Here is a 19,968-nt window from a genome sequence, read left to right as displayed (position 1 = left end):
AAATGAAAATGAAAGGAACACACAGGAAAGTAGCTTCTTATCTTCCCAGATACAACCTCCAAGAGTGCCTCTGCTGTGTACTGGAGTGAGTTTGAAGAAGTTCAGGTAATCCCCTCCTAACCAGCAGCTTAACTTAAAGTGCATCTTCATTTTTGTCCTATCACTAAAAGCTTGCTTATTGACCTCCTTCTTTCCTGTCTCCTAAATTGCGATTGGCTCTCAGTTAGACTTGCATCTGTTGCTATTTGTAGCAGCAATTGCAGGATTCATTTGCTTTTTCTCTTGCAGTGTATTTCTGAATGTTTTATAACTCTGGATATGCGTAATGTACGTATATGCATATCCATATGGTCAAGAGTTTTCAGAATTCTTTGAATAATGAATGTGTGTATTCCCTACCCCTTGTTTTGCGCTATCTTAACATTTAAGCTTTGCTTGTTAAAATGTATTTGTTTTAATGCTTTCTCTTTAGATTGTAAGCTCTTCATGGGCAGTGGTCAGATATTCTATATTTGTGACTTCTCTAGAATCTAGTATTTTATCATGTACATAACAAACATAGAATAATATTGATTGGAAGAACAGTGAAGTACAAAATGAGATTCTAAAATGACATTTTCATTAGGGCTCAGAAGTGTATAAGATGTAACCTTTTCCTATTTTTTTGTTTAATACTTTGGAAGCTTTTACATTAAAAAAGCTACTCTCATTACTTTCTGTTGTCATATTTCATAATATTAATGTGTGGGACTTTGGGGGTCTCATGGCTAGAAATGGAAAAATTACAACTCGAGGGATATGAGCTCAAGATCCAGCATTCATTATAATCAACCAGTTGCTAGAGGAGGTTTGAGTTTCTCTCCTGTCTCCTGTCAGGTTAGAAGGCTTTAACCATGTATTCAGACTTCAGAAAAACAGAATGATGAATTCGATAGAATTTCAAAACAATTATGGACGTTAGTCATAGAAGGAGGTCCCTTTTAATCCTAATTTTGTTATATTCTGAAAGAAACAAATGTACTATTTAGGTTACAAGAAATTATTTTAGAAAATTGTCATGTGCCATATTTAATATGAATTAGAACTTAAAATAGTTGTCGGCGCAGTGGCTTACGCCTGTAATCTCAGCACTTTGGGAGGCGGGGCGGGGGTGGATCATGAGGTCAAGAGATCGAGACCATCCTGGCCAACGTGATGAAACCTTGTCTCTACTAAAAATACCAAAAATTAGCTGAGCCTGGTGGTGCAAGCCTATAGTCCCAGTTACTTGGGAGGCTGAGACAGGAGAATCGCTTGAACTTGGGAGGCGTAGGTTGCAGTGAGCCGAGATTGCACGAATGCACTCCAGCCTGGTGACAAAGCGAGACTCCGTCTCAAAAAAAAGAAAAGAAAATATTTGGAAACTTTCATATTTTCTGATTCAAATCTACCACTCCACAGCACTCTCTTGCCTTTTCTGGTGTTCAGTGGGTGAAGTATCTCAGGTTGTATCAAAAGCCATCTCTTCTGCTTAGGCCTGGATCCTATCTTCTCTAGCTACCTTAAGGACTCGGGTCCTGCAATTATTCCTTCTCTCTTCCATCACTGATCTTTTTTTCTTTCCCTGATGAGTGGAATATGATAAACAACCTTATTCTATTTTTTAAAAACTTTATTTGAGCTTATCTGCTATTATCTACCCCATTTCTCTGTCCCTATTCACAGATGAACTTCATAAAATACTGCTTATTCATAGCCTCTGTCTACTTGTCTCCTTTTCTTCACCTCACATTCTTTAACCCACTCAAGTTAGGCTTCATCTTCATTATTCCATCAAAATACTCAGTGTGTTCATCAAATAGCATGTCTCTTAATAATTATCATGTCAAAACAGTGTTTGCTAAATTTGGGAAAGGTGTCAGTTATGATTTTTTCTAACCCAAGGATAATGATTTTTAATACTTTTTGATGTGGGTGGTGGTGCCATTTAAGGGAGGTCAGAATCATTTATATTAAGAATTTGAGAACATGGTGCTATGAGACATATGCTTCAAGTTAAAGTTTTTTTGTTGTTTTTTTGTTTTTTTCTGAGCCATGGTCTCACTCTCTCTTCCATGCTGGAGTGCAGTGACACCATTGTAGCTCACTGTAACCGCAAACTCCTGGACTCGTGATCCTCCAAACCCAGCTTCTCAATTAGCTATGGGCACATGCTACCACACCCTGCTAATTTTATTTTTTGTTTTCTAAAGACAGAGTCTCACTTGTTACCAAGGCTGGCCTTGAATGCCTGGGCTCAAGCGATCCTCCCACCTTGGCCTCCCAAAGTGCTGGGACTACAGGCATGAGCTATTGAGCCTGGCCACAATTAAAGATTTTAACACATAACATTGGCAATTTTTCTTTTCTTTTCTTTTCTTTTTAAGACAGGGCCTCACTTTGTCACCCAGGCTGGAGTGCAGTGACTTGAACACAGCTTACTATAGCCTGAACCTCCTGGGCTCAAGCAATTCTTCTGCCTCAGCCCCCCAAAATAGCTAGGATTACCCAGGCGTGTGCCACCACACCTGGCTAATTTTTGTATTTTTTGTAGAGGTGAGGTTTTGCCACGTTGCACAGGCTGGTCTGAAACTCCTGGCCTCGAGCCATCAGCCTGCCTTGGCCTCCCAAATTGCCGGGATTACAGGCATGAGCTATTGTGCCTGACCAGCAAGTTTTTAACAGTCTTACTTTGTAGTAGTATCTGATTAAAAGTTACTGGATTGCCAACATCTACCCCCCATTCGCTTAAAATAAAACAGAGTAATAATGTTGGTAACCCTGTATTACTTCACTGTGCTTAGTTAAATTATAGTGTCCCACATGCCAGTGTACCTGTTGCTACTGAGAAAGAGGAGTTTAAGGTCTTCACAGAAGAAATTCATCATAATTGTACCATGGCCCTTGAAGTTTAGAGAAGGCAATCTTTGGAGAGTTTTTTTTACTAAAGAGGAGATTGAGTTTGAAACATGAGTATAAATTTTTAGTAAACAAAATTTGTGAGAGCAACAGTTTTTTACTTCTCCCAAAGAACTGAATATTGCTCTCAGTATTTAAGAAAGATGCCAGCAACTGACAGTTTCCAGAAGTTTATTACTTGTTCATTATTGGCACTACATGGAATACACTGTTTGTGATTAAACAATCTATACCTCCATTCTAATATAAGAAATGTGGTAGAGTGGAAACATCAACTTGATGTCAGAAGACCTGAATTTAGTGTCTTATTTCACCATTAACTTCAACGACTTTTGACAAATTATCTGATTGGTTTAGACTTCAATGTAAGAGAAGAGTTGCAATATTTTACTTTTGTGTCAGTCTTGCTCTGTTTTACCCAGGCTGGAGTGCAGTAATGCTATCATGGTTCAATGCAGCCTCAAACTCCAGGGCTGAAGCTATCCACCCTCTTCAACCTTGTGAATAGCTGGAGCTACAGATGTGTACCTCCACACCCAGCCTCTGGAAAATTTTTTAAGATTTTGAAAACTGTTCTGATAGTGATTTAACATAAAGGGCTTAGTATTTACTAGACTAGGATGTGTATGTATGTAAATTTTTTAAACTTTAGAATTCTTCCAGAGCTAATCCTAACTCTTCTAAATATATTAACTATATAATTGACATGGATTTGTTAACTTTTTATCATGACAGTGACTTTTTATTGTAGAGTGTTAGATTATTACAGATGTATATAACTATATTCAAGCAGATTTCCAAAGTTATATCCATTATTTTAATCATTCAGAATAGAGGAAAGCACATGAAATTACTGAACTATTATTCTTTTTTTTAAAGAGTTAGTGTTAAACTTTAAAATTTATAGTTTCTTGTCAATATTTTATATGAATTTTAAAGTCATAGCCCAGTTTTGTGCAGCCTACAGTTACTCCAGCAAACCCATTCTAAATTGGCAGTACATATTTAGGGAAAAGTGGGAAAGTTTATTTTAACTGTTCATTTTCTTCAGTTTTCTAGATTGTGAAGTTCCTCATAAGTCATATTGTGTGATATCGTATGAAAAATTAGCCAATCGAACACTGAAAAAGCTATTTCTGTTAAAATCTTTCACATAAATACAATAAGTAAAATTTAAATCAGTTTTAAAATGGTTTGCTTCACTTGTGTGTATTTTAAATATTAGCTAGAATTTTGGATGCACAAATATTTATTGCAAAATCCCTTCTACTGAGTGGTATATAACTTTTTTTTTACATGGAATGTGGATGCTTTAATGAATTTCATATTGCAGTGAAGACACTGAGTACTTAGAGACAATGACATCAATACAGTGAAAACTGATTCCACAGAACACTTACAAATGCATACATTTTCCTCCAAAGAAGCATGTTTTTCACAGATTTAAGTAACAAATGATTTACATAGGATTCTTCAGATTCCAAAATATGTACAGAATTTTTGACTATACAGAAACTGATTAGCAGTGGTTGAAAAAAATAATTGCTTTGCACAACAACATGACTCTTAGAAAATTCTGTATCAATACACATTTTTCAGTAAGAGTGGTATATAATTTGTTTAAATCATAGTCTCAGTTGAGATTTTAAGTTTATTCCCAACAATATTATGCAAAATTATCTTATTTCAGTGGAAAGTTTTTGAAATGGAGGATAGTAAGAGTTGATAAGAATAGAAAGGAAAATTCTTCTTAAATATAAATGTGTAGTACATTGGCTAAAGGACTAATAATCTAGTAAATTTAGTAGTACACTATACTGAAAGGTACATTGATATATGGGCACAAAATACTTCTTATAGTTAGTGGATTGGTCAGTTTAATATGTGGTCTCTTTACACAAAGGTTTTGGTTAAATTAACTCAAAATATGGAGAAGTTAATATTAAGACTATTTTAAAAGTTTTATACAGATATAGGTGCCTTTAAAAGAAAAAACAAAAAAGAATTACAACCAAAAGAATTGAAATGACCAGTGCACTTTATTTTCCTTTTAGCTCCTGGAGCCTGTCTGCCATCAGCTGTTTGAGCTCTATCGTAGCTCAGAGGTTCGACTTAAGAGGTTCACACTGCAGTTCTTGCCAGAATTGATGTGGGTTTATTTACGGCTTACAGTTAGCCGAGACAGACAGAGTAATGGTTGCATTGAAGCACTTCTGTTAGGAATATACAATTTGGTAAGTTGAAGGTGACAGAAATTTTAAGTATTTTGTAAGGTCCTCTGAAATACTTAAGGAATGTTTAGAGAAAAATGAATCGGCCAGGCTCATGCCTGTAATCCCAGCATTTTGGGAGGCCGAGGCAGGCATATCACTTGAGGTCAGGAGTTTGAGACCAGCCTGGCCAACATGGTGAGACTTTGTCTCTACTAAAAATACAAAAATTAGACAAACATGGCGGTGTATTCTTGTAATCTCAGCTACTCGGGAGGCTGAGGCAGGAGAATCGCTGGAACTGGGGAGTTGGAGGTTGCAGTGAGCCAAGATTGTACCACTGCACTCCAGCCTGGGTGAAAGGACTGAGACTCTGTCTCAAAAAAAAAAAATAAAAATACTAGATAAATAAATTGAGGCCAGATGTAGTGACTCATGCCTATAATTCCAGCACTTTGGGAGGCCAAGGTCTGAGGAGCACTTGAGCCCAGGAGTTTTGAGACCAGCCTGGGCAGCTTAACCAAATCTTGTCTCTATAAAAAATTAGCTGGGCATGGTGGCATATACCTGTAGTCCCAGCTACTTAGGAGGCTGAGATGGGAAGATTTCTGGAGCCCAGGAAGTCAAGGCTGTAGTGAGCCATGATCATGCCACTGTGCTCAAGCCTGGACAAGAGAGCAGGACCACATCTCAAAAAAACAAAAAACAATTCAAATGTCTATAAATGTAACTTGTTTGAACTAATTAGGTTGAGTACAGGGGTAAATACTGATAATGCATTTTTTGATAATATATTTTACAAAGTATGTAAAACTACTATAATTGATAGCATTATTAATATTTATTTCTTCAAATTATTATTATTATTATTTATTTTTTTTTTCTTGAGACGGAGTCTCGCTCTGTCGCCCAGGCTGGAGTGCAGTGGCGCGATCTCGGCTCACTGCAAGCTCCGCCTCCCGGGTTCATGCCATTCTTCTGCCTCAGCCTCCCGAGTAGCTGGGACTACAGGTGCCCACAACCGCGCCTGGCTAATTTTTTGTATTTTTAGTAGAGACGGGGTTTCACCGTGGTCTCGATCTCCTGACCTTGTGATCCGCCCGCCTCGGCCTCCCAAAGTGCTGGGATTACAGGGGTGAGCCACCGCGCCCGGCCAAATTATTTTATTTGACCAATATTTATAAATGTTTTTGGATGTATGGCATTGAGTTGGACACTGAAAATATGGAGAATTACATGTGTGGCACCTACTTTTAGGAAACTCCTGCTGTGTTTGAAAAGACATGTTTACAGATAACTAATAATGCGGTTTGTATAATAAGAGGATTTTAGAGAGAAACTCAGATGTTAGCTGAAGTTATCATGGCAGGCTTTATTGAGGTGATGGCATCTAAGCTGGGCCTTATGAAGAGGTATAGTTTTGGCCCATTGAGATAAGGAGCAGGTGAGGTTTCAGGAAGCAGCTATCAATTGAACATAAGCAGAGAGGCAGGAGAGTCAGGTCACGTCCTGGAAATAGAAAGTAATTCTGTTTGAAGCACAGAGTATATATGCAAGCTGGAAAAGACAATTTTGTGTCAGTTTTGGAGAGTCTTTTTAAAGTGAAGAGTTTAGGTTTGGGTTCTCTTCAAAGCAATTAGAGGGTTTTGAACAGAAGAATTGTATTATATATTAGGAAGATGAATCTTGTGGTGATATGCAGAGAGACTTTTGAATTATAAATTGAATTTAGTCACCACTTCTTATATATTAAAGGCTATATACATAATTGAGAAGAGTGAGGCAAATGGACATGAGATTTCTGTTTCTCTGAGGGGAGGACATCAGTTTCAGGAAAAAAGTTCATGTAGTATTATAGCATGGTAGGATTTTTAAAATCTTAGTAAGAACACAGTGGAAACTAGGGGGAGGAAAGAAACCATAAACACTTCTGAGATACTAGGGGCTTTACATAGAACTCAAAGATTGAGAGTTGATCACTTCTGCAAGATGGGGAGGGTATGCTAGAAAGGTTACAAAGACTGTAGGAAGCAAGGTGAAAAGGTGAGGGAGAGTTTAGGAACATGGGATCATCTGCGTAGCACTTTTCTGAAGATTTGGGCAGCACAAGGCACCTTTTCTTGTGCAATTCAGGGAAACAAAATATCACAGCATCATATTTCCATTCCCATGTGCCTCTACAAAATTGGGCAGTTACCTGAACTCATCAATAAAGAATCGTGAATTTTATGAATGTATCTTGGAGTCATTGAGTGGGGTAGCAATTGAGAAACCAAAGTGTTATTTGTCATAAAAGTTGTAAATTTGTTAATAGTTATTTGATAATATATCATGTATTTGATAGTACATTGTTTATAAAACTCTTTTCTTCTAAGGAATTAAGTACCGTAAACATTATTATTCTATTTTTTTCTCATGATGTCCAGTTAAGGACCATTAGTATTGAAATTTCTGCGCCTTGAAGTCTTAATATTTTGTGTATTTAGTATACATTGTAAACAAACACTCCACATAATAAAAGTTTAGTTTTATAACTGAAAGGTAATAAAGTACAAGAAAATTGAATCTCATGGTAAATATTCTTCTGTACCAGTGCTCACTCCTCTAAGTATTAGTTACTTTAAAAAATCATTAGCAAACATTTCCATCGCTAGAAGTCTGAAGGAAGGAGCAAGGGCTTTAGCATGACTTGTATTCAGTTCAGAACCATGCCCTGCCACTTATTGGCTGTTTTAAATTGGGACAAGTTACTTAATATCTTGACTTCAGTTGCCTCATCTGTAAAAAAGAAAACATTGTTAGTAGGATTAAAAACAACTTGAAGAATTCATTATGTTGCCTAAGGTGTTTATAAATGTTCATCAAAATTACCATCAAAATTAAAATTTAAAAACAATGAAAATTGATCTAGGAATAAAATTCTCTACTTTCCTAACTTGCCTGATTGTTTTTTCTTTTCAAGTAGGAAGTCTGTTTTATTTACCACTGTGTTTCCTATAGTGCTTACCAGCAGATACTTAGTAAATGTTTGTTGATTTAATGATGGAACTTGGTGTTTTAGACTACGCTTAGCATTAAGCTATCATTTTCATTAATGTGTTTAGTGTAATAAAATTCAATAATGAGGCACATGAAACATTTTGCAAAGTGTCATGTTGGACAAATTGTTGACATAACTTGTTGGTGCTGTTTGACAATGCAAAATTAGTATACTATAGAAAAATTTTTTGCTCAGTTTTATGTCAGAAGTGTAACCCTAGGCTTTGGACTCCTTTTAATTCCCTTGATATCTGTATTCTTCCTTTTCTGTGGTTCTCAGTTTTTCTTAATCACACTGGGAGTCGTCCATATATTCTTTTCTGTTTTTCCTTCTTTCCCTCCCCAGCACTACTTTGTTTCAAATAGCCCCAGGGGAAGTTTTATATTTCCCTTAAACAAAATTTAGCATATCCTTTTCACAAATACCTGCAAAGATAAATCAAAAGTATTAGGCTTAATTTGAAATTTAACAATAAAATTAAAACATTTTTGTCTAACTTAAATCAGGCCCATTCATCTTAGCATAGACTTTCTCTGAAGCACAGTGGCCCAAATGTGGTGGGACCTGGTTTGACTACAAAGAAGTTATATCCTCAAGGAACTTTTCAGACCTATTTTCCTACCGTAATTAGAGGTATGGTCATTATTCACATGTAATTGGTACTCTTATGTGACATCATAAACTCAGAAATGAGTCCTATACAGAAGTTCTTTGGGGTTTGTGTTTGGTGATGAGGATTATTGCTGCTGTTATTGTTTCTTCTTTTTTTTTTGAAATGGAGTGCAGTGGCACAGTCTCAGCTGTCGCCTAGGCTGAAGTGCACTGGCAGTCTCAGCTCTCTGCAACGTTTGCCTCTGGGGTTCAAGTGATTCTCCTGCCTCAGCCTCCCAGGTAGCTGGGATTATAGGCATGTGCCACCATGCCCAGCTAATTTTTGTATTTTTAGTAGAGATTGGGTTTTGCTTTGTTGGCCAGGCTAGTCTCGAACTCCTGACCTCAAGTGATACCCGCCTCGGCCTCCCAAAGTGCTGGGATTACAGGCGTGAGCCACTGTGCCCAGCCTGATGTATCTTCTTTTTAGGCCATGCAACTACTCAGTCTCTGACTACTGCCATGTAGGTCTAGTAAGAGCAGTCTTCTCTCTATGGATTTTATGCCAGTGATGTATGCTAATATGAGTTGTAAGGGAAATAGACAAAAATAAGACAGTGGGGAAAAGGATTGCTGCAGTTTTCACTCCTCTGATTGTCGTCGTCTGTAGGCATATGTGTGTGTGTGTGTGTGTGTGTGTGTGTGTGTGTACATATATATATATATATTTTTTTTTGAAACGACATCTCACTCTTGTCCCCAGGCTAGAGTGCAATGGCGTGATCTCGGCTCACTGCAACCTCTGCCTCCTGGGTTCTCCTGCCTCAGCCTCCTGAGTAACTGGGATTACAGGTGCCTGCCACCGTGCCTGGCTAATTTTTGTATTTTTAGTAGAGACGGGGTTTCACCATGTTGGCCAGGCTGGTCTCGAACTCCTGACCTTAGGTGATCCGCCCGCCTCTGCCTCCCAAAGTGCTGGGATTACAGGCGTGAGCCACTGTGCCTGGCCACACATATTTATTTATAACAGGAATATTGGAGGTGCCGGAGATGGAGAAATGAAGGATACCGTTGTCCATTGTCTTTTTTATGAAAAGAAAGTGTTTTTAATAAAATCACAAGAACTTTCTTGTAGCTTAGTAAAAATTACCTAAATATGAATTTATTTTTAATGACTTAGACTAATAATCATTTTGTTTGTTTGTTTTTGAGACAGGGTGTCATGCTGTCACTCATGCTGGAGTGCATTGGGTGATCTCAGCTCACTGCAACCTCCACCTCCCAGGCTCAAGGGATCCTCCCACCTCAGCCTCCTGAGTAGCTGGGACTACAGGCCTGCAATACGATGCCCAGCTAATTTTTGTATTTTTTTGTAGAAAAAATATTTTTTTGTATTTTTTTGGTCTTGAACTCCTGAGCTCAAGCAATCTGACTGCCTTGGCCTCCCAAAGTGATGGGATTGCAGGCCTGAGCCACCACACCTGGCCCAATATAATTATTAATTGTGGCTTATTTCAGGTCATTCGTTTATTGCTAAATGATTGTAAGAATCTTTTATTCAAGATTCATTGATAAATGTTCTCACCATTTTTAAAAAAAGGATAACTGAGGTGTTGTGTTTGTTAATTAGCTTGATTATTTTAATCATTTCACAGTGTATACATATATCAAAACATCATGTTTTATGCCACAAATATATAATGTTCATTTGTCAATTATACCTCAGTAAAGCTGGAAAAAATTCATTCTGTATTAAATTAATGTGTTTTTCTTGTTTTCATAAGTGTGGATCTCTTGGTTTTTTCATTTTAATCTGTTTAGCATAGCCGTGTTTTTACTAAAAGATCTAATCACTTGTAATCTTCCCATCCTGTATGTAAATTTAACATCAAATTCATTTGTTTGCCTGCCTCATGTCTTTGCTGTCATATTGTATTTGATTTTGTATAGAATTGTACTCAATATCTATCTCTCTGTGGATTCTGTGGATTATAACTCTACTACCAAAGTGTACAAATTTGCTAATAAGTTAGAAAATATAAACTAGGGTGGTAATATTTTTATCCATTACTATTTCTGAAAAATCTTTCTACTGCCAGTCATATAGTCTGTAAATTAAGAAAGTAATTATTATTTCTTGTAGATCTGTGATTATTTCATTATCTTTGTATATTTTTTGGCTATAGGAAATTGCTGATAAAGATGGGAACAATAAAGTTCTGTCTTTCACTATCCCCTCCTTATCCAAGCCTTCAATATACCATGAAGTAAGTAACATTGGAAAGGTGGAATTATTTTAAATTATATTGAGTAACAAATCAAAAAGTCAGTTTCTTATCAGAGATAAATATTCCTAAAATATCTTTACTGATTTACTTCTTAAAAGTGGATGTGCTGGGTGCAGTGGCTCACACCTGTAATCCCAGCACTTTGGGAGGCCGGGGCGGGAGGATCATGAGGTCAGGAGATCGAGACCATCCTGGCTAACCTGGTGAAACCCCGTCTCTACTAAAAACACAAAAAATTAGCCGGGCGTGGTGGCGGGGGCCTGTAGTCCCAGCTACTCGGGAGGCTAAGGTGGGAGAATGGCGTGAACCCGGGAGACAGAGTTTGCAGTGAGCCAAGATTGCGCCACTGCACTCCAGCCTAGGTTACAGAGCGAGACTCTTTCTCAAAAAACAAACAAAAAAGTGGATGTTTGTTATTACAAGACTGAGCTGTGACAAGAGAGGCAGAAAATAATGAAACATTTTCTCTAGTTCTTTTTGTTTTTTTATTCTTCTGTATCTTTTTGAAGACAAACTCTTGCACTGTCCCTCAGGCTAGAGTGCAGTGGTGCAGTCTTGGCTCACTGCAACCTCTGCCTCCTGGGTTCAAGCAATTCTCCTGCCTTGGCCTCCCCAGTAGCAGGGACTGCAGACGCGCACCACCATGCCCGTTAATTTTTTTATTTTTAGTAGAGATGGGATTTCACCGTGTTGGCCAGGCTTATCTCGAACACCTGACCTTGTGATCCGCCCACCTTGGCCTCCCAAAGTGCTGGGATTATAGGCGTGAGCCACCGCATCCGGCTCTACCAGTATCATTTTTTACTTTCATTAATCTTTTATGAATTTTTTAAAAATTCATTAATTTTTTTATATTTGTATTTTTAATTTTTAAAATCGTAAGCCTTAAAAATATTCTTTAATTTTTAAAGTCTTCTATACTACTTAGAAATCACCTTAGATTGATTTGTTTTTGTTATTCTTTATTATTCTAGGAAAATAACTACTTAAAAGAATGTTGACACTCTGTTATATTTCAGTTTAAAGGAATCTAATTGTTGCATTCTAGGTGTTCAGTACATTATACTTTTTAGCTTATATTTATTTGGTTGAAGAATTCGAGAACACTGATAATCGTGTAGGTAAATGATGCCTGTTGAGCTGAACTTTTTCTGCTTTCTGTCTTTAAGTAAAATCCAATAAGAAACTGTTATGAATCAAACTTCTGATCTGCAGTGGCCTCTATTGTTGCTACACTAAGTTGTGAGGATAACATTTAGAGAAACTTTACTAGTAGTCTAAAAATTATATTCTATTTTCCTGTCAACACACAGTATCCTGACCATCTCATAGCTCTTTGCACTATTAATTTGCTTAATTAATTCCCTGGGACTTTGTTTTGTGTTTAAAATAGAATGTCTCCCATTTAGCCAGGAATCATTTTAGCACAATGTATTTCTGAGTAATAGATTTTAATTAAGTTCTGTGTATCATGTTATAAAGTAAAATGGAGAGTAGTAAAGTATTAATGAATGGATGGTTCTTCTATTTTTTTTTTTTTTTTTTTGAGACAGAGTCTCGCTCTGTCACCCAGGATGGAGTGCAGTGGTGCGATCTCAGCTCACTGCCACCTCTGCCTCCTGGGTTCAAGCGATTCTCCTGCCTCAGCCTCCCGAGTAGCTGGGACTATAGGTGCGTGCCACAAGCCCGGCTAATTTTTATGTATTTTTAGTAGAGATTGGGTTTCACCATGTTAGCCTGGATGGTCTCGATCTCCTGACCTCTTGATCTGCCCGCCTCGGCCTCCCAGAGTGCTGGGATTACAGGCGTGAGCCACCGCGCCCAGCCTGGATCGTTCTTCTAACTTTAGAAACACGAACTCAATGATGTTAGTATTAAAGAGACATCTGGGCTGGGTATGGTGGCTCATGCTTGTAATTCCAGCACTTTGGGAGGCTGAGGTGGGTGGATCACTTGAGGTCAGAAGTTTGAGACCAGCCTGGCCAACAACATGGCGAAACCCTGTCTCTACTAAAAGTACAAAAATTAGCTGGACGTGATAGAGGGTACCTGTAATCCCAGCTACTTGGGTGTCTAAGGCACCGGAATCGCTGGAACCCAAAAGGCGGAGGTTTCAGTGAGCCAAGATCGTGTTACTGCACTCCATCCTGGGCGACAGAGCGAGACTGTGTTTCAAAAGAAAAGATAGATATTTGATTATAGTATTTAATATTGTTTGTATAATTATAAGCAGTTGTACTCTGTTCTGAAATATAGACATCAAAATGGATGTATTTTTAACCTTTAGTTTTTTCAGCAACTTTTCTTACTCCTTTAAATATAGATTTATTATATATAACCTTTTAAAAATATTTTTAGTTTTATATTTTACAGACAATTTCCAAAAGAAGCTATATAATTTATGTAATTGAGAATTGAAAGATTCTGAATGTTTTCTGTGAAGAATGAGAAGAATAAATGATCTAAAACTGCCTTTTGTGGAAAAGAAAATTAAATATTATTACATGATACAGATTTTTACTTCATGGTAGAGACACTGTCTCATACTGTACCTTATTTTTGTAGCCTTCAACAATTGGATCCATGGCTTTGACAGAAGGGGCATTGTGTCAGCATGATCTCATCAGAGTTGTTTATAGTGATCTTCATCCTCAGAGGGAAACATTCACGGCACAGAACCGGTAATGGTCAAAACTGTATATAGTACCAACTTGTATGTATGTATGCATGAATATATGAATGAATGAATGAATGAATGAATGAATGAATGACAGAGTCTCACTCTGTCACCCAGGCTGGAGTGTAGTGGCACAAACATGGCTTACTGCAGCCTGGACCTCCCAGGCTTAAGTGATCTTCCCACCTCAGCTTTCCAAGTAGCTAGGACTACGGGTATGCACCACCATGCCTGGCCAATTTTTTTTTTTTTTAATTTTTTGTAGAGAAAGGTCTTGCTATGTTGCCCAGGCTGGTCTCGAACTCCTAGCCTCAAGCACTTCTCCTGCCTCAGCCTCACAAAGTGCTGAGATTATAGGCATGAGCCACTGCACCTGGCCCATTTATTTATATATTTAGAGACAGAGTCTAGTTATGTTGCCCAGGCTGGTCTTGATCTCCTGGCCTCAACATGATCCTCCCACCTTAGATTCGTGAGTAGCTGGGATTACAGGCATGCACCACTGCACTCAGCTAACAATTGTTAACTTATGCTTAGTAGTTAACTATAATTACTTCAATTCAAGTTTGGTATGAAAAGAGTCCAAAAGGTAAATACATCATAGTCATGAAATACCCATTTTCTAACGTTTGGTATTATGTTATGGTCATCTTGTATAAAGCAGTTTAAAAAGTGAACGTGCAGTCAGTCAAATCAGGATTCATATTCTAGTACTGCAATTTAGAAATTTTTCCCTCAGGCAGTTTATCTATTCTGTATACCTTGCTTTCTTGGTTGTAGAATGGGATTCGTTCCTGAAGTTAGACAGAGTTTCAGGGACAGGTTCCAAAATTGCCCTCACTTCTGACTAAATTGAAAGTTTTGGGAGTTCCCAAAACTAAACTCTTGTTTGATAATTTGCTAGACGGACTCACAGAATTCACTGAAAGCCATTATACTCACAGTTATGGTTTATTACAAGGAAAGAATACAGATTAAAATCAGCCAAAAGAGACACATGTAGTAGAATATGAAGTGTTTAAAACACAAAGCATTTATTGTCCTTTCCCCTGAAGTCAGGATACATTACAACCTCCTGGCATCAGTGTATGACAGTAAACACAAAGTACTGGTAATGGGGGAGGCTCATTTAAGCTCTGGTTTCCAGAGTTTTTTTATTGAGGCATCATTATGTAGGCATGATTGATTAGGTTGATTGCCCACTGTTGATCTCAGCCTCCATGTGGACTGATGCAGTGTGACCCAGAGGTACCACCTTAAATCGACATGGTAGTTCTTTCTGTCATGGCCAACTCCTACCTAAGAAAGTCAGATGTGGTCAGTCCAGCCCTAAGTTCTGGTGTTACCAGTCCCTGCCCTAAACAAAGACTCTTTATCAGATATGACACAGATTAACTTCTTAGGAGCAAATGCCAGACCTCTCTTTGGGGAAGGCCAGTTTATAGATGGCCCATGAATTATTATGGTTCAACTTAAGGTTTTCCAACTTTACAATGGTATGAAAGCAATATGCATTCAGTAGAAACTGTACTTCAAGTCGCTATGCAACCCTTCTCATTTTTACTTTCAGTACAGTGGTCAGTAAATTACATGAGATACTCAATTTTATGATAAATATAAAATAGGCTTTGTGTTAGATGATTTTTGCCCAACTGTAGGGCTAATGTAAGTGTTCTGAGCACATTTAAGGTAGGCTGGACTATGCTATGATGTTCAGTAGAGTAGATGTATTAAATGCATTTTTTACTTATGATATTCTCGATTTACAATGGGTTTATTGGTATGCAATTCCATCATAGGTTGAGAAACACCTATATTTATTATATAGGCTGTCTCCTGGTCTTTGGCCAAGGCTCAAAAATGATCTTGTTTATCTGGGCATTTACATTTAGTATAGCATTTATATGACAGATACTATCATTATGAATATGCCTAACATTTGGAGGAACCAGTGTAGGTTACAGATAGATTTAAATAAATAATTCGTCCTTTAATGTTTGCATATATTTTCATATTTTTGCACAAATATGATTACCTCACCTCTCTTCTTGACCTACCTCATGGTAAACTTGTGCAGAACTATTTGTCGTAGAAATTAGCTATTGATTAGCTAAATCTCCTTCCTCCTCAGGCAAGTCATGTTCTATTAGTATTCATTCGAAGGAGGCTTCAATTCAATTTCCAATACATATGACCAATATTATAACCTTACCAACAATGCCAATATTATACCATGTCACAGGATGGCAGTAAATGAAACCTGAAAAATAAGAGCCAAAGATACTGGCACATTCATAGAGTACCAGTCAGTCATTAACAGTTACCCCAGTTCATCATCATATATGACCAAAATATCTCCCAGAGAGAAGTCACTCAAGTTTACAGACTTCTGTTCAACCTTATTAAGTTCTAAAAGCAGGAGTGGTCTCACAAACTTATGACTTTTACTCTTTCAGGCAGCTAGTATAATTGAGCTAATAGTATCATCTCTTGCTCTGAGCCTCTTCCAGGGTGCTGATGTATTTCCCACATTGCACAACTCATTTATTCATTTTAAAAAATCTCAGCCGGGCACAGTGGCTCATGCCTGTAATCCCAGCACTTTGGGAGGCCGAGGTGGGTGGATCACCTGAGGTCAGGAGTTCAAAACCAGCCTGGCCAACATGGCGAAACCTCATCTCTACTAAAAATACAAAAAAAAAAAAAAAAAAAAAAAAATTAACCAGGTGCGGTGGTGGGCGCCTGTAATCCCAGCTACTCAAGAGGCTGAGGCAGGGAGAATAGCCTGAACCCAGGAGGCAGAGGTTGCAGTGAGCTGAGATCACGCCATTGCACTCCAACCTGGGTGACAGAGTGAGACTCCATCTCAAAAAAAAAAAAAAAATAGGCGAGTGCGGTGGCTCACGCCTGTAATCCCAGCACTTTGGGAGGCTGAGGCAGGTGGATCACGAGGTCAGGAGTTTGAGACCAGATGGTGAAACCCTGTCTCTACTGAAAATACAAAAGTTAGCCGGGCATGGTGGCGCATGCCTGTAATCCCAGCTACTCAGGAGGCTGAGGCAGGAGAATCGCTTGAACCTGGGAGGCAGAGGTTGCAGTGAGCCGAAATCACGCCATTGCACTCCAGCCTTGGCGACAGAGTGAAACTCCATCTCAGAAAAAAAAAAGAAAAATAAATAAATAAATAAAAATAAAAAATCTTAGCTACTATTTCTTTCTCTCTTCATTTATACTCAAACTCTCCTCCCTTGGAGAGAGGTTAGGTTTGGCCATCGTGTTGGTCTCTATTTCTGGCAGCAAAACTGACTAGCAAGTGCCTCCCCATCAATTCAATCCCAAGGATGTAGAGTAGATTTATATAAAGAATTAATATGCTATCACAACTAGGCGATAAATATACATTCTCTGTCAATCCTAATTTTGCCAGATGGAATGAAGGTACAGCCTAGCCCATCAGGCCTTTAGGAATTCTGACATAAAGATCTGAAGGTGTAGTTCCAGTTTTTTTGCTTAGGAATCATCTCTGCTCCTTGCACCCACAGTTGCAGCACTGGTACTGCAACCACTGCTTTAGGTGGGGGAAAAAAAAATGTTGAGGTGATGTGGAAAAGAAGGGAAAAAAGTATAGTAATACCACCACCTTCTGTCACTATGGGAAGAACAGAATAGTGATGATGACTATCCCAGCATCATCTCTCCACTGCCTCCTCCCACATCCCCCAGAAAAACAGAGGAATCTCTCCAGTGATAATTGGCCTTCCCTTGGCCCTGCTCAGGTTAAGTACACAGTCATGAAGGCCCATAAGCCAGCCCTTCATGCCTGTATCTCACCCCCGCCTTTTAGACCAAAAATATCTCATTTGATTGTTCCAATTATTTTCTTTTTCAATTGCTTTCATTCCATGCAATTGCTTGTTCCATTACCCTGAGGATGTCTCTTTGCCCATTGTTGGACTTTTGGTCTTTAAAGTGTGTTTCTTGCTCCAAAAATGTAACTAAGCAGTCCATATGGGTATAGTATCTTCTGGTCCTCTTACAGTACTCTGAGCATTTGATCCACAGTCTGATAAGCAAAACCTAATGCAGAGTGTCTGTTCCTGTCAGGACCCATTTGTGGCCTCCAGAGACTGCTGGCATCTGTTCAGCTTGCCAGCTATGTGCAGGGCCTTCCCCTAGAGGAATGTGCCCCATAGCCATCTGCAGTCTTTGTCTGTGTTATTGGCATTTTATGCCTCAGAAGGTACAAAAAGAATATGTCTAAATTCAACCCATCTCTGCATTGCTGCAGTACCACCATGTCCACTCATTTCATGGACCCAAGTGATCACACCAGGTGACGACACAGGGATATTTGCCCATAAGTGCCAGTCACCTGATTCTAGAAGGAGGTTCTCCTGATGTGCATTGACATATCCTACTTATGCAGTCTTCAGATTCCCATAGTGGTTTCCATATGTCTGTTTTTTTCCATACAGACACCCCTTTAATAGGCCAGTTTTATATTACGTTTCTGCATGATCACATGGCCAGGCTACTGGCCACCACTCATGAGCTGATAAAAACCCAAACAGGTCAGGCATGGTGGCTCATGCCTATAATCCCAGCACTTTGGGAGGCTGAGGTGGGTGGATCACCTGAGGTGAGGAGTTTGAGACCAGCCTGACCAACATGGTGAAACCCTGTCTCACTAAAAATACAAAAAATTAGCCGGGCATGATGGTGGGCACCTGTAATCCTAGCTACTCGGGAGGCTGAGGCAAGAGAATCACTTGAACCCAGGAGGCAGAGGTTGCAGTGAACTGAGATCGTACCACTGTACTGCAGCCTGGGCAACAAGAGCGAAACTCCATCTCAAAAACAACAACAACAACAACAACAACAAAACAAACATAGCAGCAAACTGCATGCAATTCAGCCAACCTGCCAAGCTGGTAAGTTTTCACTTTTTTTTTTTGAGACGGAGTCTTGCTCTGTCGCCTAGGCTGGGGTGCAGTGGCATGATCACTGCTCACTGCAACCTCCGCCTCCCAAGTTCAAGCGATTCTCCTGCCTCAGTCTCCTGAGTAGCTGGGATTACAGGCGCATGCCACCATGCCCAGCTAATTTTTGTATTTTTAGTAGAGATGGGGTTTTACCATTTTGGTCAGGCTGGTCTCGAACCCCTGACCTTGTGATTCGCCCGCCTCGGCCTCCCAAAGTGCTCGGATTACAGGTGTACATGCCCAGACTTTTTTTTTTTTTCTTTTTTTTTTTTTTTTTTTTGAGACGGAGTCTTGCTCTGTCACCCAGGCTGGAGTGCAATGGCGTGATCTCAGCTCACTGCAACCTTCACCTCCCTAGTTCAAGCGATTTTCCTGCCTCAGCTTCCCAGCCCAGCTTTTTAAAGAATAAATCTTGGGCTGGACACAGTGGCTCATGCCTATAATCCTAGTGCATAGATTGAGGTCGGAGGATCACTTGAGGACAGGACTTCAAGAACAGCCTGGACAGTATTGCAAGACCCAATCTCTTTAAAAAAGAAACTGAGTGTGGTGGTACATGCCTATGGTCCTAGGTACTCTGGAGGCTGAGGTTGGAGGACCAAGCCCAGGAGTTTGAGGCTGCAGTAAGCTATGATTGCACCACTGCACTCCAACCTGGGCAACAAAGCGAGACCCCATCTCCTAAAAAAAAAAAAAAATTGTATTTCTTTCTCTAGCAGCACATAGATATCTTATTCTTTTTAATGATGAGTTATTATTCAGTTTTATTTATGTACCATCAATTTTTAGCCAATCTCTTATTGAGTAAATTTAGATTGTTTTCAGGTTTTTGCTATTATAAACAATATTGCTGGGAACACATTTTTTGTACATATATTTGTGTGAGAGCACAAAAAGTATCTGTAGGATAAATTCCTAGCAGTGAAATTGTTATGCTAAAGAATATCTGTGGCCGGGCACGGTGGCTCATGCTTGTAATCCCAGCACTTTGGGACGCCGAGGTGGGCGGATCATGAGGTCAGGTGTTCGAGACCAGCCTGGCCAACATGGTGGAACTCGTCTCTACTAAAAATACAAAAATTAGCTGGGCATGGTGGCAGGTGCCTGTAATCTCAGCTACTTGGGAGGCTGAGGTAGGAGAATCGCTTGAACCCGGGATGTGGAGGTTGCAGTGAGCTGAGATCGCGCCACTGCACTTCAGCCTGGGTGACAGAGCAAGACTCCATCTCCAAAAAAAAAAAAA

General features: G+C 39.0%; 1 protein-coding gene across 33 annotated transcripts in view; it reads left to right on the top strand.

The window, feature by feature from the left end:
- HYCC2 (hyccin PI4KA lipid kinase complex subunit 2) overlaps positions 1-19,968 on the top strand; it is an 83,329-nt gene that overhangs the window by 39,060 nt on the left and 24,301 nt on the right. For 15 of the 33 annotated variants that reach the window (NM_001194005.2, XM_077956348.1, XM_077956338.1 and 12 more), the window contains 3 exon segments: positions 4,992-5,171; positions 10,965-11,045; positions 13,632-13,747. In NM_001194005.2, the coding sequence (NP_001180934.1) occupies positions 4,992-5,171; positions 10,965-11,045; positions 13,632-13,747 (377 nt within the window). 33 annotated transcript variants of the gene reach the window in all.

Source organism: Macaca mulatta, chromosome 12 (assembly GCF_049350105.2).
Source record: "Macaca mulatta isolate MMU2019108-1 chromosome 12, T2T-MMU8v2.0, whole genome shotgun sequence".
NCBI lineage: Eukaryota > Metazoa > Chordata > Mammalia > Primates > Cercopithecidae > Macaca > Macaca mulatta.
This window is presented reverse-complemented; position numbering and strand designations above follow the sequence as displayed.